The sequence below is a fragment of the Balaenoptera ricei genome, chromosome 11 (assembly GCF_028023285.1).
Source record: "Balaenoptera ricei isolate mBalRic1 chromosome 11, mBalRic1.hap2, whole genome shotgun sequence".
In the NCBI taxonomy this organism is placed as follows: Eukaryota; Metazoa; Chordata; class Mammalia; order Artiodactyla; family Balaenopteridae; genus Balaenoptera; species Balaenoptera ricei.
Genome location: NC_082649.1, coordinates 691611 through 717790, shown reverse-complemented (window position 1 = coordinate 717790; position 26180 = coordinate 691611). Strand labels below are relative to the sequence as shown.

The window sequence follows — 26180 nt, the reverse complement described above, 5'->3', positions numbered from 1 at the left end:
CTCGAGTTAGTTACTGGCCATGGGGTGGCCTGTGGCATGGCTTTTTGAAGAGAAATACAACAACCTGAAGACAACAGGGTTGGAAAGCCGAAGCCCCTCCTCTGTGAAGCTCTCCTGTCCTGCGTCCGCTCCCCACCTGCCCCCCCAGGCCCGCTGAGCAAGCAGGCCCCTCTGCCCACTGTGCCGCCACAGGCGTTGGTAGTTGGTGGGAAAAGGAAATACTGGTCTATCAGCAGATTAAAGCTCTGCAGCCCAAGTGGGACAGCATGGGACACGTTTTTAGGTGGGGGAGCAGCAGTATGTTCAAACACATTTCTAGTCTTGATTCAAAAGGATATTAATAGTATTTTATTCTTTTCCTCTTTAGCATGGAGATACCAAACTCCCCACCGGGTGGCATTTGTTGAAAAATTGACCAAGCTTGTTTTAAGTCAGCTGCCCAACTTCTGGAAACTCTGGATTTCGTATGTTAATGGAAGCCTTTTCAGTGAGGTATGTGTACAGATTTGACTATAGTTGTAGCTAAGTCGTGGGTTTCTAGTCTTAAAAATTTTAGATTTTGAAGTGACTTTTTTAAAGCCTCAGAAGCCCAAAGCCTCTAAGTATTGTCAGATGTTTTAAGATTAGTAGAAAATGCTGTAAAGCCCTAACACTTAATAGCCGTATGGCCTTGAACAATTTAGTCAGCTGTTCTGGGGGTCACTGTCCTTGACTGTAAAGGAGAATAGTGAGGGTCTCTCTCAGAAGGCAGGGGTGAGTGCTCCGGGAAACAGTGGCTTAAAGAATAAAAGAATCTGAATTGAGTATAATGCCAGTCAGGCCATGTGGTGGATGAAACTGTCGTGCAGTTGATGACGAACAAGTGATACAACAGGGATCAAATGTTTGCATCTTGCACGTGGGTCTCAAGTGAGAGGGAGCTTCCCGGTTGGAAAGAACTTGAAGATCCTGTTTTCTGGCCCCTATGTGATCAGCCTGGAGAAGTTGTTTAAGGCTTTACATTCTCACAAGTTGCACATGTACTTAGTGTCCTAATCATGTATAATTGGAGCACAGAAATTACGAGCGTAAAGTAACGACTCTTGACTTTTGTGTGTAGCACACAGATTCGGACTCGTCACTCAGTTGTCTCACGTCAAGTGCCCATGACAGGCCTCCAGGTCCCAGAATATAGACTCTGAGGCCCTTTGCCTGGAGGTCTGGTGGCTCAGGAGAAGACAGCTCTGGTTTCGTATCTCCGAGGAGACTCTTCACAGCCCTGGGGAAGCTGGGAGAGGCGGGGTCTTCCTGGGGGTAGTGCACTTGCCAGCACAAAACTGTTTTTGCTCTTTTACACCAAGGACACCTCTGCAGTTTGACAGAAGGTGGTGGGTGTCTTGGTCCTCCAAGATCCATCCAGTCTCCTTTGACCATGGATATATGCTCATGCCGCCAATAAAGAAGTTTGCCACTATCTCTTTTCCTTTTAACGTGGTAGATCCCTAGATGTTTGTTTAAATGAAAGGTTAGTTATCTAAACCATAAAATTTGCTTAGTACATGAAAAACAGAAAAACAATAGTGCATGCAAAAAACAGACTCCTTCATGCAGAAAACCTATCTCTTAAGCATGAGTTATCCCTGTATTTTTTTCTTCCGTTAATTTCAGCAGTGTATCAGTTACTGACACATTCAAATATTATAGCAATAAATAACATACCTCACAACTCTTTCATGTCCATTTTGTATTACCTGGTTATTATACAAAAGCTCTGTTGAAAAGTTAACTGTACAGAGGAAGTCAGTCTTCCGTAAAATATGTGTAGAGTTTGGCTGGCCTTCATTGCTGCCTGAAGAAGAGAGTGCCTTCAGGTGTCCTGAAAAAAGTTTTCTCAGCGTTGTGCTTTCAGACGTGCCCGATCAGCCCGCATTTTTGTTCATGGCAGCTGGATGAGAGTGGCGGCCTCTGTGGTGGGGAAGGTTTGGGTTTCTTGCCTTTTGCTGCAGTGGGGGACAGCCACCCCCTGCTGCCGTGTTGTACCCTCCCCCTCTTACCTGCTCCCTCTGAAGCAGAGCTCGTGTGAGACGGGAACGGGGAGCTGCTTCCACGCCAGTGCTGGACAGCTGCGTCCACCGCGTCTCTGGCGGAGCGCCAGGGCTAGAGGAGGACGCCCAGTGTGTGTCGCGTACCAGCTGTGACCTTGGGCAGATACCGCTACTTCTCAGCCTACTTCCAGGGGGATGGTTTGCAAATTAGATGAGTTAATATTAAGTGAAGTGCTTGTAACAGTTTCGGGGAGATAAATAAGAATTTGCTCTTATTATTTGGAGTAAATATTTATTCCAGCATTTGAAGTGTCATTGGCCTGGCTCACAGTAGGTGTTTCGTGAACAAGGCTTAGTAGTGGTGAGAAGTGTGGGACTGATGTAGAACAGAGACGTGCTGAATGCTGCCGAGGCGGGTTCTCGCATCTGAGGGAGCAGAACCCAGGAAACGGCTGGAAACCTAGCTTTGTTTCCAGCCGAGTGTTTTCCTTCCAACTGGAGCGGTTTCTGGAGGTGGCCCCCACGCATGGACACTAGTTGCCTCATCTTGCATCTTTTTAGGGTTTTTTGATCTGAGATGATTTAGTGAAAAGGGAAGGTATTCTCCTTCTCACAGGTTATATACCTAGTTGTGTAAACGTCTAAATGAAGTGTTTGGTTGCAGATGAGGAATAAATGAGCTCAGGAGTCCCAGCACTGGAAAATCATTGTGATCAGTTGTGCTGAGTTGGGTGTGCCTGTGGAATTTCTAACTGTCTATACTCGTAAACTTTTCTTAAAAGTTTATGGTAATAATTATTAAGTGTAATTCACTCTACAGATTTGGGCATGTTTTTAAACTAAGTGACCCTCTATTGAAAAGCCAGAAAGACACCAGAGGACAGTGGAAGGAATGGAGGAGTTAGGACAGGGTGCCATCATGTCATGAGTGAGATCCAGAGACTTAATTAAGTTAATATTGGGAAGAGTTCCAGGGTTTCAGTCTCATACAAGAAAGCTCTCTAACATTTAAACACAATTTACTTGGAATTTCTTATTTTCTCTTGTTGTAAAACTGTTTTGTTTTATTTCAAGTTCATCTGTTAAAAGATTTAGATGGAGTTTCCAACAGTTTAACAAATAGTTCTTCAGACCAGTCAAGGCCATGTGAAGTAACACATGTGAATCAAAACAGTGCGATCTAGCCGTTGGTCTTACCACAAAGTAGTTTTGGTCTGTGTGTGCAGGAAAGAGTTAAGGTTTTTAGCTAGCAAAATGGTTAATAGTAGGTTAAGATTTTACCTTTAGATATATTTTAAATATAGTGTATTTTGAGGTGAAAACTTTTAAAGTATCCAAATAATTTTTAAACTTTAGGAATCAGCATGTTTAAAAATTGCATAACTCATAGTATGTAAATTAAAATGTACTTTCTGTTCCAAAATTAAATTTTCTTTTAAAAGTAGGGCAAAGTGTACATAATTCAGCATGTTGGAGATGTTCAACTCTTCATCAGATTAAAACAATAAGTAACGATTTTTTTAACAATTGCAAGAGGTATGCCTTACAGGTAGTTCCCCTTCCCTCTCCACTTCTTTTATGTTTGGCGACAGGCCCTCGACGTTTAAACAGTTATTCTGTCCAGTAGGTGTCGTCACGCGTGCATTAGCACCTGTTTGGTGGGCAGAATTGTTCTGGCAAGGTTTAACCTAAATTTTGGTATGACGTTTTTTAAACAATTGATTTTCACTCTTTTGATTCAAAAATATTTCACAGAACAAAGGACTGTGAAATAATCTTCCCATTGAACAAGCCCATTGTATAAAAAATTCAGCATTAGGTACTACGGCAGATACAACCAGAAAAGACCCCATCTGACAGGACACTTGCAGGTTTGTATGGGCTTGACCCTTCCCGGGGACAGATGACACCTTCTTCCAGAGGCCCTTCCCATCCGTCCTCCACAGCACAGTGAGCCAGGGCTCAGAAAAACAACCAATAGGGTGTTGGCTCTGTTTCCAACCGTGTATAATATAAAGAGAATGAGCTTTACTCTTAAGGAGTTGGCTCGTGTGACTGTGGAGGGTAGCAAGCCCCAAAGTCCGCAATCAGCACGCTGGAGACCCTGCAGTTCCCAGCGGGAGGCCAGCAAACTCCAGACCCAGAAGCACCACCGTTTCACCTTGTTCTGCCCAGGCCTTCTGCGGACACCAAGTAGGCAACCTGAAATTCAAATTTGGACCTCAGAGGAAAGATTTGGGCTGGAGATGTAAATTTGGAACGGTGATCTTGTGATTTATAATAAGAAATATATATTTGATCTTGCTCACTCTTGATACTGTGACTTCCTAAGTGAGGAGTGGTAAAAGATGCCTTTTGTTGTGATAATGAGTGTCTCCCACCTGAGGATGGGGGCTAGTTGTCTGGAGGACCAACCCTGTGTTTAGAGGGTAGGAGCTTTCAGTCCCACCGCCAGACCTCGGGGAGAAGGGCCGGAGGCTGAGTTCAGTGACCAGTGGCCAGCGATCTAATCAATCATGTCTACTTAATGAAGCCTCCATAAAACCCCCAAAGGACACGTGGAGGTTGGGGAGAGTGTCCCACCTGCAGAGGGCAGGGGACTCTACCCCTTTCCCCACACCTCGCCCTGTGTCTCTCGTCTTTGTAGCTGGTCAAACTCCGACATGAGCCCCTCTGGTCATGCCTCACTGCAGCTCTAAAACGCTTCAGTTACTTCTCGTTTGTCCTAAAAAGCATCAATTTCTGTAAATCCTGGTATACAAAGAATTTTGATGATTGTTGGCCAGTGAACTTAGAAATTTGCTTATCGAATTATTATTGTGAATTTGGGGTTTAGTTTTTTTTAAAAACTAAACTTAAATTCTTTTTAAAGCGCATCTCTACAAAGAAAAAAATGATAAAAGCTGCACGATAAGTGTAAATGAGCTCCGGAAGAGGGTGTGTGTGTGTGTGTGTGTGTGTGTGTGTGTGTGTGTGTGCGTGTGTGCGTGTGTGTGCGCGCGCGCGCTGGCCTCTTCTGTCAGGGTGTCTGATACTTTGCTGAAGACGTCAGCGACCCGTATCCTTGTCTTACTCCTTCCCGTCAGTGGTGTTGGTCCTGTGGACCGACTCTCCACCCTGTTTCTCTAGCTTATACCTTACATAGAAATGGCATTCCTTGAAGTGTTTTTAAATTACCTTGGCGTCAATGTCATAATTATTTATAATGTAGTTGTTCCTAACTAGAAAGTTCTCTAACCAAATACACCAGTATTTTACCTTTAAAGGGTAACTTTTACATTATGTTGGTGAAGTATCTGAATTTTCTTTTACATTGTACCATTTTGTGATTACTTTTTCCTTTGGAAAGTTCCCTAAGTTTGCCCTGCTAGGACATTCTGTATAATAATATTTAGTTGTTAGAAAATTTGGTAATAAAAAGTTAACTGAAATCCAGTGGAACAGATTTCTCTTTTAATCAGTGTAAAGTGGTCTTCTACACATTAAGGAGAAAGAGAAATCAGAGGAAAACATGGCTATCAGTAAACAGATAACAATCAATTCTAGAATACATTCCCTCCTAAATTAGACTGTAAAGCCCCTGGAAGAAGAGCAGTGATGTGTAATTTTTAAAAAATAAAATGCCAGCGTTAATGCTCATATTCACGAAAACTATCGGGAGGAGTGGAGCGGGGTGTCCACAGGCGCCCGGACACTTGTCCAGAGCGTCTGCTCCTCTCGTTTCTGCACCCACCGCCCGGGAAGTGGTGCTGTAGCGGCATCGTGGACTGAATGCCTGTAGGCTTCACTGTAGAAAACTGTGGATGAAAACAGCATGTGAAATTCACCTACAGAAAGTTTCAGTTTAATACTTAGGTTTATTTATGAGAATTGTACTTAAAGGTCTTAGGAAGATGAATAGCTTCTTGTTGGAATAAGAAGGGTGTTCTAATTAGTCATCCTTTAATCAGAAACTTAGATTACTTCTTATACATTCCTTTTAATCAAGTTATGACTGTATTTCATGCTTTCTTTATATACAACTGCTAAAGCATTTCTTTTTTTTTTATAAATTATTTCTAAAGACAACTAATTTTTTTTTTTTTTTTTAATTTTTAAGACTGCTGAGAAGTCAGGCCATATTGAAAGATCAAAGAATGTAAGGCAAAGACAAAATGATTTTAAGGTGAGTGAAGGATAGGTATATAGACTTTTTCTTGGGGTAGGGTTTTCTCAACCAAGGTGACTAGAGACCTTGACCTACATAGAAGACATTTGTCTTGCGCAGGCCGACTCTTCCAGTTGATTTAATCAAGTTGATGCCTTTTAATGTAGTTTTGCTTGTTCATTATTGTCTAGAAAATGATCCAGGAAGTAATGCACTGTCTGGTGAAGCTGCTCCGCGGGGCCCTGCTCCCGCTCAGCGACGCGGAGGGCGGAGGGCGGCAGTGCAGAGGCTGGGAAGTGAAGGCCGAGCTCTCTGGGCAGGGGCTCGCTCACGCCATCCAGACTCTCAGGTAAATGTGGGCGTGTTCTCCGGAAAAGGGGGGAAAAGCCACACACTCAGTGTGGGATATGATTTTTAATACACTCAACACAGAATTTTACTCTCTCCTTTTGTGTCCACTGTTTCCTGTGTGTCATCTGATAACTAAGCTCTTAAACCTCGCTGGTGCTTTTGTCTGATGAGAATGTCACCTTTTTCATTATTTAGTTCAGTGTCACTGTGATGTTATCCCTGTTAATGGGCTTACTTTCCCCATGTTTTCAACATAACGCTGTAGCTTATAAGCACCATCGTGAATCGTTGCGGGTTGGCCAAAATGATGTCGGGAATTGCTTCCAGATCCCGCTCTGCTGACATTTGTTTTGCTGTGTTTGTTCTACAGGCTTACTTACGAATCCTTGACTGCCCTTGAGATTCCTAATGACCTGCTACAGACGATCCAGGACCTCATCTTGGATCTTCGAGTGCGTTGTGTGGCGGTTACACTGCAGCACACAGCGGAAGGTATGTTGAGAAAAACTGATGACATTGGCTAGACAACAGTTATTTGCACGTGCCACTTCTTTCCAGCTTCCAAATCCTTAAAAACATGAAAGATGCTCTTAGAGAAATCTGAGTATTTCAGACTGTCTATAGCTGCTCAATATAATTTTTTACCTTTTTTGAAACTTTTCAAATCTACTTACTTTGAGATGCCAGACCATATATAAATTAAGATGGGTATACTTGAAAAATATTTAAGAATATAAGAACATCCTTATGGAAAATGTTAAGTGGAAAAAGTAGAATATAAAATGTGTATAAAAGTATGATCCCAATTTTGAAAATATATATATTTAAAATTTTTAATTTAGAAATATCAGCATAAAATCAGAAGAAAGACTGTTAACAGTTTCTCTTTGCCGCAGAAGTTATAGGTGTTCATTTTCTTTATACTTTTATAGAATTTTCAGGATTTCTGCATATAGTCATAAACAATAAAGGTTATCTTTACAAAGCAGCCTTTCGGGTTATTAAACATTTTCAAAAACAATCAAGAACATTGTTGTGAAAGGTGCAAGCCGTTGGTCTCTGTCCCAAGGACTTTGTTGTAGGCAGGCTGTGTCTGCACAGAATCGGCCCCTGGCCCAGGCCGGGGCTGAGCCCTCAGGTGTGCACCGCTCGTGTCCTTCCCTCCGTGGGGATCGCGTTGTCATCGTCGGGAGCATACAGGACGGAGAGAGAGTCCGCCTTGGTCATCAGAAATGTTAGGGGAAAGTGCCTTGTGTCTTATATTGTACCTGTTCAATATTATCAGGAGTGCTGAATGACTACTAAGTTGTTGTCTGAAGCTATCACTGAGCCTAGCCCAGCATTCTCCAGATTGGGCTACACAGTAGACAATTTTATTTACATTAATGTTGTATTCGAAAAATCCAGTGAGTGATACACATTTAAATCCTTGAGTCTACCAGAATTATATTCTCTCCCTGCTTTCACTGATTTTTTTACAAACTTATATAAAACAATTAAAAACCATAACCTTTATGCATTTTTATCTCTCTGAAGTTCAGTGAGATAATTATAATAAGACGCGCTCGTGTACTTGTGTTCCCTGTAGAAGTAAAGAGATTGGCTGAAAAGGAAGACTGGGTTGTCGACAGTGAAGGCCTGACGTCCCTAGTAAGTTCAAATTCTTTTCGGTGATTAATCATTAGTGTCTGTTATATTCAAAGTAATTGACTTACTTTGATAATGAGCGTATGCTCTCTATTGCAACTCTAAAACGTTTCTGGAAATGGAAAAGCAAACTTCTTAAAGTTTTCCTTCTCAGAGTCATTTTTGCTTAACACTAACCACAGGTATTTAAAAATTAGTAAAAATAATGGATCCCCCTTTAGAGTGATCTTTCTTCATCCTGTGACTCTTAACTGTTTTTTGTTGAGTTACATTTTTTAATGTAATTCTAAGTTACCCAGCAATTTGAATTTTTCAGAAAAGCAGGATAGGAAACCAGTGCTGTTGCTGGGCCCTAAGGCAAAACAGGCAACAGCGAACTTCTCCAGACGCATGCAGGGGTCAGGTGGGCAGTTAAAACCATGGTCTGTTCGCTCTTTTCAGACGGGGCTTTGAGATTTTCAGAATCCCCTTGAAAATAGTGTTAGTGTTAGAGTTCGTGAGTTCTCATGTTTTCGAGTCTGTCCCATGGATCCCACAGCAACCTGTATGTGGGTGTCAGGCAAGGTTAAAACATTCAGTGGCTTAAAACAAGGGGGCATTTCCTTTTTCTCTCCCACTAAAGAGGTTGGGACTGGTGTGGCAGCTTTGTCATGTAGTACGGGCGGTGTCCAGGGCTCCTCCGACTCCTGCTTTGTGACCCTTAGTGTGGCTCCTCTCTCAGGATGGCCTCATGACATGGGATGGCCACTGCAGTTCCAGCCACCACAGCCTTACTCCTGTCAGCAGGGAGGTCCAGCATTTTCCCAGGAGCCACAGCTGACAACTCTGTTTACATCTAATTGGCCATAATTTATCCACGTGCCTACCCCTGTCTGCAACAGAGGCTGGAAAAAATGTAGTTTTTCAGCAGACCACAATCCTGGCCCCAACAGTTTCTGCCTTACCTTAGTAGACAGGTACAGTAGAATAAAACGGCCTGACTTGCCCACATTTACAAACTAGTGGGGCTCAGGTTGTTGAGGAGCAACCATCCCCTGTAACATTTCTTCACGTCCTTGAATTTGTGTGCTTGTCCACAACCTTCCTCTGACAGTTGGGGAATTTTTTTTTTTGAATTTTATTTTATTTATTTTTTTATACAGCAGGTTCTTATTAGTTATCCATTTTATACATATTAGTATATATATGTCAATCCCAATCTCAGTTGGGGAATTTTTGACAAGTTGAAATTCTTCTTTTCCTCCAAAGTTCAAGGTTCTTTCTTAAGTTAATACAAAGCTATACAAGTGTGTGTTTGGAACAGCAGTGCTTACTTCCAAATTTTTGTAAATTAAATCATGCTTGAAATTAGGGAAATTTATTTTTAATAAGTCATAATTATATATATATATATATATATATATATTTTTAAATCTTATTATTATTTTTCGCTGCGTTGGGTCTTCAGTGCTGCACATGGGCTTTCTCTAGTTGCGGCGAGCAGGGGCGGCTCTTCGTTGCAGTGCGAATGCTTCTCATTGCGGTGGCTTCTCTTGCTGCAGAGCGCGGGCTCTAGGCGCGCGGGCTTCAGTAGTTGCGGCACACGGGCTCAGTAGTTGTGGCTCGCAGGCTCAGTAGTTGTGGCACGCGGGCTTAGTTGCTCCACGGCATGTGGGATCTTCCCGGACCAGGGCTCGGACCCATGTCGTCTGCATTGGCAGGCGGATTCTTAACCACTGCACCACCAGGGAGGTCCCTGTAATTATATTTTAAAGGATTTAATGTTAATAAAAATTTGTTTTGATTTATTTGGTTTATTTTTCACAAGTATTTATGTTTAAATACAAACTATCCTATAACTAAATATTGGGTTGGCCAGAAAGTTCGTTCGGTTTTTTCCGTAAGATGGCTCTAGTAGCACTTAGTTGTGTTTAACTTCATTTGAAACAATTTTGTTAGATTGTATGTGACACCTGTCATATCAGCGTGCATTTAAAAAAAAGACTTATCAAAATTGGTGGGGCTTCCCTGGTGGCGCAGTGGTTGAGAGTCTGCCTGCCAGTGCAGGGGACGCGGGTTCGAGCCCTGGTCTGGGAAGATCCCACATGCCGTGGAGCGGCTGGGCCCGTGAGCCACAATTGCTGAGCCTGCGCATCTGGAGCCTGTGCTCCGCAACAAGAGAGGCCGCGATAATGAGAGGCCCGCGCACCGTGATGAAGAGTGGCCCCCGCTTGCCACAACTAGAGAAAGCCCTCGCACAGAAATGAAGACCAACACAGACATAAATAAATAAATAATAAATAAATTAAAAAAATATTTAAAAAAAAAAATTGGTGAATTTTTGTATAGCCATTTTAATATTGAAGATGGAAGAAGAAAAGCAACATTTTCAGCATATTATGCTCTATTATTTCAAGAAAGATAGAAACGCAACCAAAACGCAAAAAAAGATTTGTGCAGTGTATGGAGAAGGTGCTGTGACTGATCGAACATGTCTAAAGTGGTTTGCAAAGTTTCGTGCTGGAGATTTCTCGCTGGACAACGCTCCACAGTTGGGTAGACAGGTTGAAGTTGATAGTGATCAAATCGAGACATTAATTGAGAACAATCAATGTTACCACGCGGGAGATAGCCGACATACTCAAAATATCCAAATCAAGTGTTGGAAAATCATTTGCACCAGCTTGGTTATGTGGATTGCTTTGATGTTTGGGTTCCACATAAGTTAAGCGAAAAAAACCTTCTTGACTATGTTTCCGCATGCGAGTCTCTACTTAAGCGTAATGAAAACGTTCAGTTTTTAAAACAAATTGTGACGGGCGATGAAAAGTGGATACTGTACAATAATGTGGAACGGAAGAAATCATGGGGCAAGTGAAATGAAGCACCACCTACCACACCAAAGGCCGGTCTTCATCCAAAGAAGATGATGTGTGTATGGTGGGACTGGAAGGGAGTCCTCTATTATGAGCTCCTTCCAGAAAACGAAACGATTAATTCCAACAAGTACTGCTCCCGGTTAGACCAACTGGAAGCAGCACTCTATGAAAAGCATCCAGAATTAGTCAACAGAAAACGCATAATCTTCCATCAGGATAACACAAGACCGCATGTTTCTTTGATGACCAGGCAAAAACTGTTACAGCTCGGCTGGGAAGTTCTAATTCATCTGCCGTATTCACCAGACATTGCACCTTCAGATTTTCATTTATCGGTCTTTACATAATTCTCTTAATGGAAAAAATTTCAATTCCCTGGAAGAATGTGAAAGGCACCTGGAACAGTTCTTTGCTCAAAAGGATAAGAAGTTTTGGGAAGATGGAATTATGAAGTTGCCTGAAAATGGCAGAAGGTAGTGGAACAAAATGGTGAATATGTCGTTCAGTAAAGTTCTTGGTGAAAATGAAAAATGTGTCTTTTATTTTTACTTAAAAATCAAAGGCACTTTTTGGCCCACCCAATATTTAGAGGAAGGAGGTGTGGAGCAGACTGTGCCATACAACACAGCAGCCACTTGGCACACAGCTTCAGACTCCAAAGAAAGAAACAAGTACAGAAGAAAAGAATATCTCAACTTTCTGTATTGACTACATGTTGAAATAATGCTTTGATATATTACACGTTATGAACTAAAATTTAGGTTTTTCTTTTACTTTTCTTACTGTGGTTCCTGGAAAATCTAAAATTACGTACATGACGTGTGTTTGGCTCACACTGCACTTGTGTTGGGCGGCACTGGTGTGGAGGGAAGGCCCTGTGCTGCTTCTGTGTCTGGTCCGGTTACGTCCTCAGTTCTGTCTCAGTAGCCGTGCCATCTTCAGAAGCCACTTAACCTCTCTGCCTCTAGTTAAAGAAGCGGAATGCTTGTTCACAGTGTTGTTGGTTACGACTAAATGAGATGCTGTAGAAAAAAGCTGTAACCTACAAAGCTTTATACACATACAGAGGATTTTAATTTATTAAACTAATACTTGTAATACTGGGACCACTATGATAAAAATACCTTAAATGTACATAAAGCCTTACTATTATCAAAACTCTATCCTATGCCCCTGTCTTCCCTAATTATCACAGCAGGCCTGGATGGCAGGCCAGAGACATCGCTGGACCAGCACCGCTGAATTACTGCCCCAAATGAAACAAGCCAGGCAGAGCAGACAGCACAGTCCTGACCCTGGGTTCTTAGTACCAGCTTCAGATCATCTTGTGCAAAGAAAAAGATGTGTGTTCAGTTTGAGAAAACAGAGCATCTGTTTTCAAGGATTTATGTTCATTAAAAAAAAAAACAACAAAACATGAACAACTTAGTCATAAAATAGGTATTGGCTTCAGGTTAGTGTTTTTTGTGCACAGAGTCTAGTGTGCGCGTGTGGTGGCTGCACGTCCGGGTCCCCAGTGTGTGCGTGTGAGGCAACAGCCACCTCTAAGGTTGGTTGTTTGTTTGTAGAAGATAAGCCCCCATGAAAGTCCTTCAGAGTGGTTACTGGAGAGACTTGTTTCTAATAAATTTAAAGTTTATAACATGGTAAGAAACTGTAACCATAGAATAGCTAGTCTCATGTTTGGTGACACACAAGCCAGAGATCTAAAGCCACTTACGGGTGATTTGGTGCCAGCCAGTGTGTCTCACTGGACGTTGTTGAAGAAATGTGCTAATAATCCCATAGGCCTCTGGGAGCTGAGCCTGCTGTCAGCTGAGGGCACAGACTTCCCGTGAGAGGGAAGGTACATCCAGGCTTAGAGCAATGTCCAGGGTCCAGCTTTGAGTGTTTACCTAACATCTGAAATTCTCAGGTTTTGAACAGAGAGTCAGTTGTCTCAAAGGCTATTACATACACTACTTTACATTTTCTTAGCATTTCCATAGTACTGATCCCATTTGTTTGAAATAAGGATGTTTTTCTTTCCCTGTGAGTCCTTATCAAGTTAAAGAAATGCACATGAGCTTTGCCCCCCCATGACTGTGCTTTCAGCTGAGTGTCTGAAACAGCTCGTTGGAGAGCATCCTGTTTTCCACTCATGTTGAAAATGTTTTCTGCCTTTTTTCAGTTTGGATAATTCTGAGAATTTTCTCCTTTCAGAATAACTGGAATGATATGTGATAACTTATAATCAGCCAGCTTGGGTGATTCACTGACAAAATGCAGAGATAGTGCCTTTTCTTTCTTTTCAGAAAAAAGAAATCGCAGCTGTGTAGACTCATGTGCTCCCATTCCCACTGGCAGTGCTCTCTGGGCTCTCTGTTCACATTCTAAGGCAAGACAGGTTAGGAAACGGCACAGGAACAGGAACATTGAACTGCCTGCCATTGGATTTGGGGTTGAATTCCCAGTGTTATTATTGTAACATCTTAGATTTTCCTACCTTCTGGGGCAGGTAGGTGGGTTCGTAAGGCCGGTGTCTACCAGGACTTTGACACTTTACTTTCTGTAGGCGGTATTTTCTCTCACATCCACCCCTGCCCCCGCCCCCAACCTTCTTTCTCTGCACTTAGACTTTTGCATGTTCTTTATGGTGCCCTCTGGTGGCTCCAAAGTGCAGTATTAAAATGACATTAAGTTGAGGTGCTATCAGTTTTCCTTAAGCCTGGATTCCTTTTTGTGAGAGAGTAAACTTGTCTTTCTTTGGTTTGTATACAGGTGTGTCTTTTTTTTCTGTTCGATTTTTCCCTGAGTTCTTTTAGTAATTGAAGCAGATTTTGCCCAGAGCTGGTTCAGCTGAACTGAGCCTTGCCCTGCCCCGCGCAGGCTCGACCAGGCTCTGGCCCGTGGTGGTGACTCGGCGCCTCCAGGCCGCTCCTGTCTCTGTCCGCGGGCGGCCCCTCTCGCCCTTGGTCTCAGCTTGGATGTTGTCACTGGCTCAGGGGCGTCTCCGCGTAGGGCAGAGCCCCTCCGTCAGCTTTCCTCTGAGTGCCCGCTCGTTCTCTTCATGCCACTGACCCTACTCTGCAGTCCACTTATGTTATTTCTGTACTTTTTTTTTGTAAAAGTGACAGTTTTGTCGACTCCATCCCAGAATGTACACGTAACGAGAACACGTGTCACCATCCCCTGGAGTGGGCCTGGCACGAGGAGGTGTAGTTAGGGCTCATTCAGACTCATCCTGAAGCCCATTTGTTGGACATATTTTCAGGTTTCATTTCTGACTTGATGGACATAGAAGGTGACTGTAGAGATGGTTTGGAATGAAAGGTGTCGGCCTTCCTCTGGGTCATCGTACTAACGTCCCCTGGGAGATGAGGAAGGCCCGGGAGATGGAGCTCGTCCCAGAGTATGTTACGTCTGTGCTTCATCCCGGCATCTGCCTCTCAGGAGAGTAGAATTTTGAAGAAAAATTCTCATTCTACCCAACTTCTACTCTAGTTGAATTAGATGTGCTTCCAACTGTCAAGATTCGTGGTCTTTAAATATCAAGTGCAGAACATGCCAGGTCTAGGTCCGGGTGGCGGGGAGGCTGTGTGTGTCTCCATCCCTTTCCGCACGTCTGGAAGTCTGGGCGTCGGGGCCGAGTTTGCTTCTGCTCGGAGTCTGCATGCCCAGGTCCTGTTGCTTTTGTCTTCTGCAGCCGTGCCAGTTTGAGCGCTGCGTGGTGCACTCGCTGCAGTCGCTGCGAGACGTCCTGGAGTGCAAGCCCGGAGAAGCCAGCGTGAGTGTCTGAGAGCAGCTGTCCGCGGCGGGGGCCGGGCAGCCGGGGGCTCCCCTTGCAGGTTTGGGTCATTGCGATGCCAGAGCTGCTGCCCTGTCACTCAGGCCACAGTCACTCGGCCCGAGGCCAGCTCTCCATTCCTGTCCCCTTGCAGAGTCAGGTAGCCCACACTGGACGCACTTTCCCACCTGTTAACTTCTTCTATCAAACTTTATAAACAAAAAGTTTTCTTAGCCAAGTACAACAGTTCTCATTCTTCCTTACAGGTCTTTCAACAACCGAAAACCCAGGAAGAGGTTTGCCAACTAAGCGTCAATATCATGCAGGTACTTTGTAAAAGCACTGATGCCCTGAAGCCTGAAATAATGCAAATTATTAGTCTTCCCTACTACTCATAATCAGTGTATAGCAGATATTAAATATGTATTCTTTTTCTCTTCTTGTCTGAGAACATAATAGTTTATGGTAAATAAGTTCAAGGTAAGATTAGTTCCAACTTGCTTAGCAGTACCCCAATAACTCATTTTTATTATGCTCCCCTTTTTTGTGTTCTCACAGTACTTTGTGTGTATATATCTGTTAGAGCACAGATTAAATGACATGACAGTTGTTTACATTGTACCTAGAGCACCAAGTTCTTTGGGACCAGTGCCTTGTGGGCACATAAACCCAGTTGAACGCATGAGTGAATGAGTGAGAGGAAGGAAATAAAATACATTCAAGAACTTAACAATGGGATCAGAATATAGGTGCTTTAAATTTTTTTTATCACCTAGCGTTATACATTGGGATGTGTGTTCCCAGTGCTTACATACTTTTATGTGTATGTGAATATATACTCTATATGTGGGACATACAGTCTATCACTTACAGAAGGTATATATGCATACATACCACTTAATGGAGATACGCTGTATTTCTGGTTATTTATGTAAAATTATCTTTGATGTCCAAATAGATTAGTATCTAAGCGTTCATACCACTGAAACGTCTTATTTTTGACTTAGGTTTTTATATACTGTCTGGAACAGTTGAGCACCAAGCCTGATGCCGATGTAGATACTGCACAGTAAGTAGAGCTGAGAGTAGCCTCACCGATGCGTTTACCGGGATTGAAAATACAGACTCTTGTTCTGTGTTTGGTCTTATACCCTGGGACTTCCAATAAGAGAGAGCAAGTAGTCATATGAATTACATTTTTATATATTTGGCCTGTATTCTTTCCACAATTTCTTCATCTTCTGAACTTGTCTCACCTTTACTAGAGGCACATTGAGCAAACTGAGCACACGATTAGCTTACTGATTATCCAGAGGAACAGGGTTTATAAATAATAAAATAGGGAGTTAAAATGCGTGACTCCTCATTGATAGCTGTTGTGGTTCTGGTGCAGGGGGTTGCCCCGGCACTCCTGTTAAAGGGACACTGTCTGGGCCATTCTTGGTTAGTTGAGCTCCAGAGGACACATCTCGATTCCTGATATTTCCAAATCCATGTGATAATTCTTTTATAATGCTCCTCTCTGGGATTTTTTTTAAACCTGATTTTTCTGACTGTTTGGCACCTGTAATTTCTGTGTACCTAAGGTCTATGCTCTCTGACACAGATGATACTGAAATAAATGCCTCTTAAATCTATAACTGACAACTGGAATTTTTTCCATGTTTGTCTGTTTCCATGTTTCCATGGTTTTTGCCTCTCAGTATATAAGACACTTATCTCTCTGAGACCTAATAAATATTTAGTTGTTCTAGTTTTTCTTTGCTCTTTATATGTTTATTAGCACATTAATTTACCAGGAATTTGTATTGTTAATCAGTTTCCTGATGTTTTGGATTAAATAAGTCTTGTTTTCTTGTTTTGTTACAATTTCTCTTCCTTACATCATTGAATTCTAATATGTAGTGAAGGTATTTCTGAACTTTACCTTCTGTTCTATTCATTCACAAATGTTTCCTATCAGTGTTTGTTGTTTTAATTATCAGTAGTTTGGGTTTTTTTTTTAACGTTTTTCAGATTGGTATCCTTTTATTGCTTCTTTATTTTAAACTTATTTTATATGTTTATCTATTTAGTCTTCCATATGAATTCTAAAATCAGTTGGTTAGATTTAAAGAAAAGGAATCCTGCTAAGGTGTTACTTGCGATTCTGCTGTATCTGTAAATTAATCAGTGGGTCTTTGGTGTTTCCTCCCCTGCAGCTTTCTGTGTCTGGTCACTTGTTAGGAAATTAACTAATTTCCTAACTCAGCTCACCTCAAGTCATTTACTATGAACGTGAGCTTGAAAAAGTCCCCTCTAGATTCTGATGGGCAAAAACATTTCAGTTATGAGAGTCTATACCTAGAAATTAAATTATTGGGAAGACCCCAAAAGCACATTTTACGTGGCCCATGTTAATAGATAGTCCACAGTGTCTACTTTGAGCTGTTAGGTGTTAAATATTACAGAAAGTTATATGATTTTTGACCAAGAGGTTTTAAAGTCAAATTTACATAGGTTTCATTGCATTTTTTATTGAGGCATAATTGACATATAACATTATGTTACCATTTTTAATTTTAGTGCTTTAACTTGTTCTCTTACTTGCTTCTCTATTCAGTCTCTCCGTTGACGTTTCTTCTCCTGATTTGTTTGGAAGTATCCATGAAGACTTTAGTTTGACTTCTGTAAGTAAGATCATAAATAATTAAGATGATAAATAGAAAGTAAAACGTCATTTTTTATAAAACATGTCATTATGACTGTTTCATAACAGTCTAAATTATTAATACTTTGTTACCACATTACTCCTATAGCGTGCTACTCTTACTTTGGAGCTGTGTTTTATTTTGTGAAAGTTTTAGTAAAAATATAATTTTGTAAATATTCCACACTGAAAAATCTTTTAGCTGAAGTTGCAGCTTAAGTAGCTCCATCTCCTCTCTGCATCGTGTGGCGATCCTGAGTGTGGTACCCTGGTGCTTGAAAGCTGGAGAGGAGGCAAAGGACAGGCACCGTTTCTCCGTATTTTCCCTCTTTAAACAGAGAAGCTCTGCTTTTCTCTATTTTTTTTTTGTTGTTGTTGTTGTTGTTAAGTTCCCTAATAGCATTTTATTTGAACACAAAATTCCATGGCAAAACCAAAACCAAATCACCTTTTCTATAAACACACATATATTTTAAACATATGTATGTGTTTAGCGATGATTCACACATACACTTTATCCTGTATGTAAATTTAGCTGTTGAAATTCAAACTCCAGCTATCCTAGAAAAACAAAAACAAAAACAAAAAACAACCCTCTCTGGTTTGTCATTAGCTTGAATGATGTGTGTGTATGTGTATGTACCTCTCAAGAAAGAAAACATGTGAACTAAATTTCCTGCCATATATAATTTCTGCAGTTATTATAAGTATGAATTCCTAAATAAGGATTTGTTATATTAGGAAAAATAGAGTTTAATCAAAGTAATTTTTTTTTAAAAGCTAGTGTAGGTTTAATTACTTGGGTGACTAGGTAGATAACAGTACTGTTCATGAAGAGAATTCAGGAAGAAAATAGTTTCTAAAGAAAGATTAAAAATTCAGTTTGGGACCAGATGTGTTGAATGAGAGACGTTCAGGTGGGATGTCTAGTGGGTGATTGGACCCCAGAAGAGAGATCTAGGTACAGATTTGTGAGTCAGCAGTGTAAGGCCTGGGAGTGGATGAGAATACTAGGGAAAACAGTAGGAGGAGAGGAGGGCCAAATATGTAAAAATAATATTGGGGGTGCCAGTATTTAAGGGAAGGCCTGAGGCAGAGAGCCTGGAAGTTCCCTGAGAAGGAAGAATCAGAGAAGGAAATCCAGGGACAGGTGGGAGAGCGTGTTTAAGCAAAGGAATATTGAACGGTATCGCAGACTGACAGAACATCAGGCCGGGTCAGACAGAAGCCAGGCCTCGTGGGAGGGCGTGTGGTTGGCCGAGGGGCAGCTGCCTGCGCTGGGTCAGGGATGAGTGGCAGCTGAGGAGGGCCATGTGGTGAGTTCAGACCGTTCTTCCGCTGTGAATGGGAGAGAAGGACATGCGAGGAAGGATCTTCTCAGTGGAGAAAGGCCTTGCTGCCTGTCTGGCCAACCACGCTTCTTCTGGGGCTTTTGGGACAAGCCTGATTTCTACATGACTATCTTCCCAGTGTTTGGAGCAGCTGCCGTGGGCTCACACGTTCCCTTCTTGAGCTAACACGGCTTGCTGGGCAGTGGTTCTCCTCTGAGCCCCCGACTCCCCCAGAGCCACGCCTTCGCCTCCTCTCCTCTGTCACCCAGAGCCCTGCATGCTTCACACTTGCTTCTGCTGGTCACTGGACCTTCTCTGTCCCATTTCACTCTCCTGAAATTGTTCCAAATTTGGTACCAAATTCAGTTCCTGTGTTTTTCCCCACTGGATGATACCGTGTTAGATTTGGTCCAGGTAACTGAGATCTTCTTAGGGTCTTGTTCTGTTATCCAGCAGAGAGGCACCTGCAGAGGCACGTGGCACGTGGGCTCAGCAGAGAGGTGGGAAGAAAGAGGGCTAGGTTTCTGGTCCGCTTGCTGGTCTGCTGCCTACTGACAGAAGAACCTCGGGCTTGCCACGGAGGGTGGCCTGATGGCCGCATCACAGAGACGCTGTGCAGCAGCCGGAACAGTCCATGAGGCCGAGGGGTCCTCAGGCTGCAGGCGCTGCCGCGGATAGGTTGACTTGTTATTTTCAAACATAGGTATTCATCTGAGGTGTTTGTCAGCTTTTGATGAGTCATTCAATTTTAAGAATTTGATTATTTGTCAGGTTTTCTTCCCACTTTTGTTTCCTGTGATTGGTTATATTTGAGGAAAAAATACACTTACTAAGAGTAAGACTTCAAATCACTCAAATAGTTTTTCCATTCTTGGGGAAGAACCATTCAGATTACAAGGGTAAAAATCAACCAGAGTTAATTAATGAAGAGGGCAGAGAAGGTGTGGCAGGCTGGGGTGGGCTGCTGGGAGGCGGTGCCTGGAGGGTAATTAAGGATTGATCGTGGGGCTGAGAGACCAGTTGAGATATTTGGGATGCCACTGCTCAGAGTGGCTGATGAAGCGGCACGGTGACTTTATGTCACACGCTTTACAAGGGCCACATAACAGTGACAGTTAGGTGTGGGCAGGGGTCTGGCCTCCCCCAGCCTCACGTGTCACCTCCTGGTGCCCACCTCGCGCGGTTTGAACACGGAACGTGGGCGAGGAGTAGACGCACAGCGCACTTGTTTCAGGCTTGTTGTAGCCGCCACTTCCTGTCTGTAGAGTCATTCAGGCCACTGACAACCTTTCATTGCTTCGAAAGCACTGTAATAATTCCCGGGCCTTTTAATTATATTTGTTGATGATCACAAAAGGCAGCAAATAGGCCATGCTCTGCCAGAACTAAACAGTAAAAGTTTAAATAAAGACATGGAAAGTTGTACACATTTTGAGGGAGCTGAATGGCATTCTTGGGTGATCCAGGCGCAGTGAGCCTAGCCCTGTGGTCTGTGCACCTGCCAGGGCCTGGTTATTCCCATCTGCCTTCCTGACACTAACCTAAGTTACCCTGATTAGTACACAGCAGCGATCAAAGTGTGGGTGAGAGCTTCTCCTAGAAAGGAGTTCTGCCTTAGTTTTTAGTCAAGGATCTAAACCAAGGCCCTAAATTAGTCACAGTTGTTCCAGAGAAGCCCTCCCACCTGAGGGAGCAGGGACAGTGCTCAGACAGCCCCAAGCGCGGGGACAGTGCCGTTCCTAGAGCTGTACTTACAAAGCCGGTTCTTCTGAGCTCTGAGAGGATGGTTGATTCATCAGCCTGGGGGGTCTGCTAATCTTGATAAGAAGTCACCTTAAACAGCGGGAAGCCTGGGGAGTGTAGACCGGCGCCCTGCATGGCTGAGCGGGGGAGTGTCCCCGTAAGAGGGAGACTCTTCTACGTAAGAAATTCTGGGAAGGCCTGGTTTTTGAAGGCGCCCATCTGTGGATGGCATTACAATTCTCTTCCAAGTTATAAGAAACTTAGAAATTATTTTCTGAGAGTTTCTACATTGTTTGGTAGTTACTTTTAAATATCCATTTTTATAGCTTTTTTTGGGTGCAAAACGTATGAAGTGGAATAACCAATAAAGTAGAATCCCTTTCCTAAGAACAGCAGCTGATCGTATTTTACTAGTTTACTGTGTTGCATCAATCTGTTTTTCCATACAGCTGTTAAATTTCAAAAGGAATTTGAGTCAAACATTATTTGGCTCTTTAGCGTGTTATGTCATAGCGAGCAATTAGTAGAATTATAGAATTGTATTGTGTTTCTCCCTGTTACTGGAAAGAAGGAACCAAGAAAAACAAAGCATTGAATATTGATATTAAACACCAAGAGATTATAATTAAATTTAACAAGTGATAAATGTTATCTGTTAGACTTTCAGTTTGTTACTATAAATAATTTCCTAAAAATTTGTTTTGGTTTTAGGAACAGAGACTTTTGATAGTCCTGAGTAATTGCTGCTACCTAGAACGTCACACCTTCCGAAATATCGCAGAACATTTTGAAAAGCACAACTTCCAGGGAGTAGAAAAAATAACACAGGTAAATGGATCGCGTTAAACGGACACGTGGTGGTGTCATCCGCTCCGTTCCCAGCTGTTTCCTCAGCGCCCCCCGCCCCCGCTCCTCCCCACGCCCGGGTCCCTCCTTCTCACAGCTCACCTGAGTCACTGACGTAATGCTCTCCTCTTTCTCTAGAGCAAAGCCCTCTCAAGGTTAGAGCTTTTCAAAACTGAGGGAAGAAAAGGAAAGAAAGGCTTCAAACCCAGATCTTTGGGAGTCATCTCTGATTTGGCTCCTTTTAGGTTAAAGCTTCTACTTCTAGCCGCCAGCAAACCCTGAGCCTGCAGAGCCACCTCTTCCTCCTCCCTCCCTCCCGCTCCAGGGGGCCGCAGCAGTGCTTCTGCTTGCCTGCCAGAGCACACGCACGCACACACACTCGTGCACAGCTGTAGGTTGCTTTGTCTTACCTGAAAAAGACATACCCTCCACTCTCCAGTCCTGCCTGTAGAAAGGTGGACAAAAATGAGTCCTGTATAAATCAATGGAGTAGGTATTTTTAATGTTACACTTTGTTGATTATATTTTTCAAGTAAGCAGACAAGGAAAAAATGAAGTAATCATGTTATTATTAAAGGTTGCTTGGTTCCTGGACAAAAGTTTATCAGATTTCTAAGTAAAACTAAGCTAGAACCACTTTGCTAATGTCAGTACAGTTTCCTCACTGCAAAGAATAAGAAAGATAGTGATCTTGTTAATCTTATAATCAAAACGTGCTCTTGATGGATTGCATACTTTTTACAAATGATGGTTCCAGTTCATGAGCTAGATTGGGATTTTTTTTTCAGAGATTGAAAATGTCAGAGTGGGTGACTGTGTCTTGTTTTCTTGCCTTTTCGTAAAGATTAATCATCCTGATGAGAAATGTTGTGACTTAAGACTTTAGGGCCAAATGTCGCGCTTATTTCCAGAATTTTGTGTGTTGAGAACTGCAAGGTGCTCTCTTGCAGTAGAAAGTTAGTATTTGTAGAAAGTGGGCATTTCGTTTTTATGCAGTAACAATAATGACACTAACATTATTACTGAAGAAATCTTTTATCATTTTAAAAATATATGAAGTGATTAGGAACTGCATATAACAAGCAGGGAGATTTTTAGGTTTTTACAAAGTTATGAGTGGGAATTATCTGTTAGGTTCAGTTTGTATCATTAAGAAGAAGAATGAAATTGACATGCGGATAGGCTTTGATGTCCTTCCCAGTCTTTGTCCAGATTGTTCTGAGACAAGGTGACATGAAGGATCTGGGGGTGGGCTATTCTTGGCACTCAGAATTTGGAATTGAATATTTTGAAATCGTTCAGTTGAGTATTAAAGGAATAGACAGTAAACTAGATTTATAGTGTTTGTGCTGATTCTGTTTTTTATGAGTGAATTCATTAATTTCATGATGACAATCAAGTAAAATATATTTCTTGAATTAAGGTATAAAAGTTGCCAACTGCCACTGTTTTTCACGGTTTCTTTCTCAAATGACAGATAGCTCGGGAGGCCCAGATCCTAGAACAATCCGAGGGCACGTGTGTCCTATGAACATTGGTTATCCGTTCTCTGGCTCTGCTCTGCTCTGCTCTCAGAGGGAAGTGCTCACCGAGGGCTTCTGCCTGGTGTGCTTCTACCAGACGGACCCCACCTCTCTCAGGTCTCCTTCTGGCTGCAGGTGGGGACTTTGCCAAGGGTCCTCCAGGCATAGTTCCTTCTGCTTTCTTACTCCACCAGGAGCAGCACAGAAATGGCCAGCCCTTTCAGTTCCCTTTGTCTCGGTCTCCATCTTCAAGAGTAGAATTAATTGTTACATAGGAACAGTACGTGCATAATCACGCTTGTTAGGCATTTATTAAAATTTAATCATCACTCATCCTTTAAAGCTAGAATGATTTTATATACACAGTTTTATTTGATGAAAATAGCTCTGTGAAGTAATCAAGGAAAGTATTATTAACTCCATTTTTTTCATGCAGAAAAATGCTCGGAGAGGTTAATGCCTTGACCTATAAGCAGCAGAGAAAAGCAGGACTCAAAATTAAGTTTTCTCGTGCTAAATCCAGAATGCTTTCTGGCCCAGCAGCATACATGTATTAAGATAAAGAACAAAATTGTTTCCATGAAAGCACACCAAAGGAATAGGACATGAAGCCGGTTGATTAATGTATATCATTTCGGACTTGATGAAACAACATTAAATAATAAACATTAAATTTATCAGATCAGAGTATCAAACTCCTCTTTCCCTACAAGTTGCATTCTTTAAAACAGGCCCCATCGTGGGCCTTCAGCGGGTGTGCTGTACGGAACCCGTACAGCAAGTGCCAACTCTGAGTGCTGGGTGCGTTTCCACGTGCAGTGCCAGCACCTCTGAGTTTTCCTCAAGTCTTGGAAATGTTTTTCCAGTCATGCATTTTTTTTTCCTTATTATAAAAGTAAGACCTATTTATCATTTTTTAAAAAGAGAAATACTGAAAATCTAAAAAAATTTTTTACATCATCTATAATGCACCAAAGATGAACACTGTCTTATTTTAGTATATATAGTAATTAGTGTCTTTTATATGCCATATACCTGTGTGTATATATGATATAAAAAAAAATGGAACATTTTCCCGAATTCTGTTTACCTTGAATGTATCTTTTTCTATCGGCTCTTCTGTTGTGAGCGCTTTTCCATTTTTGTTAACTATTTTTGTAAAGATGAGCTTTATGGCTTTATAATATTTGTTAATGCAGATGTACCATTTTTTAATTTTTATGATTTTAACTTTTTTCCTGCTGGTTATTTTCGTTGTTGTTACTGAGAGGGGAAGATAGTCTTTGGTCACATTTCTTACTTCCTCACAGTGGATTCTTAGAAGTGGAATTACACCTCCAAAGACTCCTGGTGGAGTTTGCCAGATTGCTTTCCAGAAGCCGGTCTCACCACATTTGGCCATCATCACTGATTATAGTTTCTAATTTGATAGGTAAACATACTCTTTCATGGTATTTTCATCTGTATGCCTTTCCCTGCTTGGTAGGTTAACACTTTTTTCATATGCTCGTTGACTGTTTACAGAGTTTTGCGTTCTAAGTGTGCACACCAAGTTAACCACAAATCCTTAATTCTTTGAGACCTTTGAGAAAGGAAAACCAGAGCTATATGGTTAATAAACCTTAGCTTATAATTTTATTGCGGTAGCTGTAATTACATAATTCCAAGGAATTTTTTTTTACATATATTTTAACCTGTGCCAGTCTTTTAAAAGGAATTATCTGATTTTAGAGTTTGGATAATTACAGATTTTTGACAGACTCAGGAATGTAGTCATAATGGCCATTAAAGTCTGGCATTAAATGCTTGATTGAGGTTTTATTTGAAGCCCCTAAATCTCTTTCAGGTATTCCAACATGGAGGTGGAGAAAGGACAGGTTTTTTGTTATTTTTTTTTAAATATGTCCAGGGAAGGTCCTTTACAGCAATCAGTTTTAAAGGTTTTTGAGTCACTTGAACCATGGGTACCATATTTTACATATTCGATTATTTTAACTTAATTGTATATAATTCTTTTTTTGGCTGCTCTTTTTATTTATTTATTCTAGTTAAAACTTTGTTTTTTAATACAACTTTTAAAAGTTAAACTCCATTTACACTTATTACAAAATACTGGCTCTATTCCCCGTGTTGTACAGTGTATACTTGAGCCTATCTTACACCCAGTAGTTTGTACCTCTCCCCCCGCCCCCACTGGTAACCACTAGTTTGTTCTCTATATCTGTGAGTCTGTTTCTTTTTTGTTTCAGTCACTAGTTTGTTGTCTTTTTTTAGATTCCCCATATAGGTGATATCATCCGGTATTTGTCTGACTTATTTCACTAAGCATAATGCCCTCCAGGTCCATCCGTGTTGCTGCAAATGGTAGAATTTCATTCTTTTTATGGCTGAGTAGTATTCCATTGTATACAGAGACCACATCTTCTTTCTCCATTCATCCGTCAGCGGGCACTTGGGTGCTCTCAAGTCTTGGCCATTATACGTAGTGCTGCTGTTTTTTCACATAGAAGATGTTGTTTCAGAGATGAGAGAGAAGCTCAAAGTCTGTTTGGAAAGTTGGGGACGTGCAGGGTGTAAGTGAGTAAAACCATTGGTTCACCACTTGGGCAGGATGTGGGGTCCGAAGTCAAAACCTTGAACCCTGGCAGATAAAATTCAACCACTGGAGTTGTCTTTCACCCCACCCCTCTTCCCAGTTCTGTCCTCACGCTGGCGCTCCGGGCCCTCCTCAGTCTCATCTCATCTACTCCTTCCGTCCCTTTGTCAGTGGTGCCCGTGATCTTTAACCTGCAGGCCGTTCCTAGGCTTCGGATCCGTTTCCTACGAGACGTCTTCGCTGGAAGTTCCCCTGAGATATCAGGTCATTGTGTCCAAACCAAAATGGCCCTCCTCCTTCATGCCAGCCCCTTTCTGTGCGCCCTGTCTCAGTCGGCCAGCTGGGCCCTGGTGGTGTTCTGGCCTCCGTCTCTCGTGACGGGTGATGAGCCGCCCTCTGAATCCGTCTCCACCCCTCTGGTTGCTCTTCCTGCTCAGGCCCGGCCCTTCATCCGCCGACCACTGTGCTTTCGCAGGAGCCTCCTTCCCTGGCGCTCTGTGCCCTAAGTCCCTTCGCTCTGCATCATCCTTCAACTCCCGTCTCAGATACAGGTGTCTCGTCCCACAGAGAGCCTCCTGTGGCGTGGCCCTGCCCTGACCTGTTCTCCCAAAGCACGCACGGGTGAGGGCCTCTGCTCTTCTCGCGATGCTTCCTTCAGA

The 26180-nt window shown here is 42.2% G+C and overlaps 1 protein-coding gene across 2 annotated transcripts in view; it reads left to right on the top strand.

Annotated features, from left to right (window-relative positions):
* EXOC2 (exocyst complex component 2) overlaps window positions 1-26180 on the top strand; it is a 156064-nt gene that overhangs the window by 90472 nt on the left and 39412 nt on the right. For both annotated transcript variants that reach the window (XM_059937762.1, XM_059937763.1), the window contains exons 13-22: window positions 368-492; window positions 6124-6189; window positions 6363-6520; window positions 6893-7014; window positions 8111-8172; window positions 14713-14793; window positions 15060-15119; window positions 15801-15862; window positions 17396-17462; window positions 21268-21384. In XM_059937762.1, coding sequence (XP_059793745.1) covers window positions 368-492; window positions 6124-6189; window positions 6363-6520; window positions 6893-7014; window positions 8111-8172; window positions 14713-14793; window positions 15060-15119; window positions 15801-15862; window positions 17396-17462; window positions 21268-21384 — 920 coding nt within the window. The remainder of the gene's footprint in view (window positions 1-367; window positions 493-6123; window positions 6190-6362; window positions 6521-6892; window positions 7015-8110; window positions 8173-14712; window positions 14794-15059; window positions 15120-15800; window positions 15863-17395; window positions 17463-21267; window positions 21385-26180) is intronic.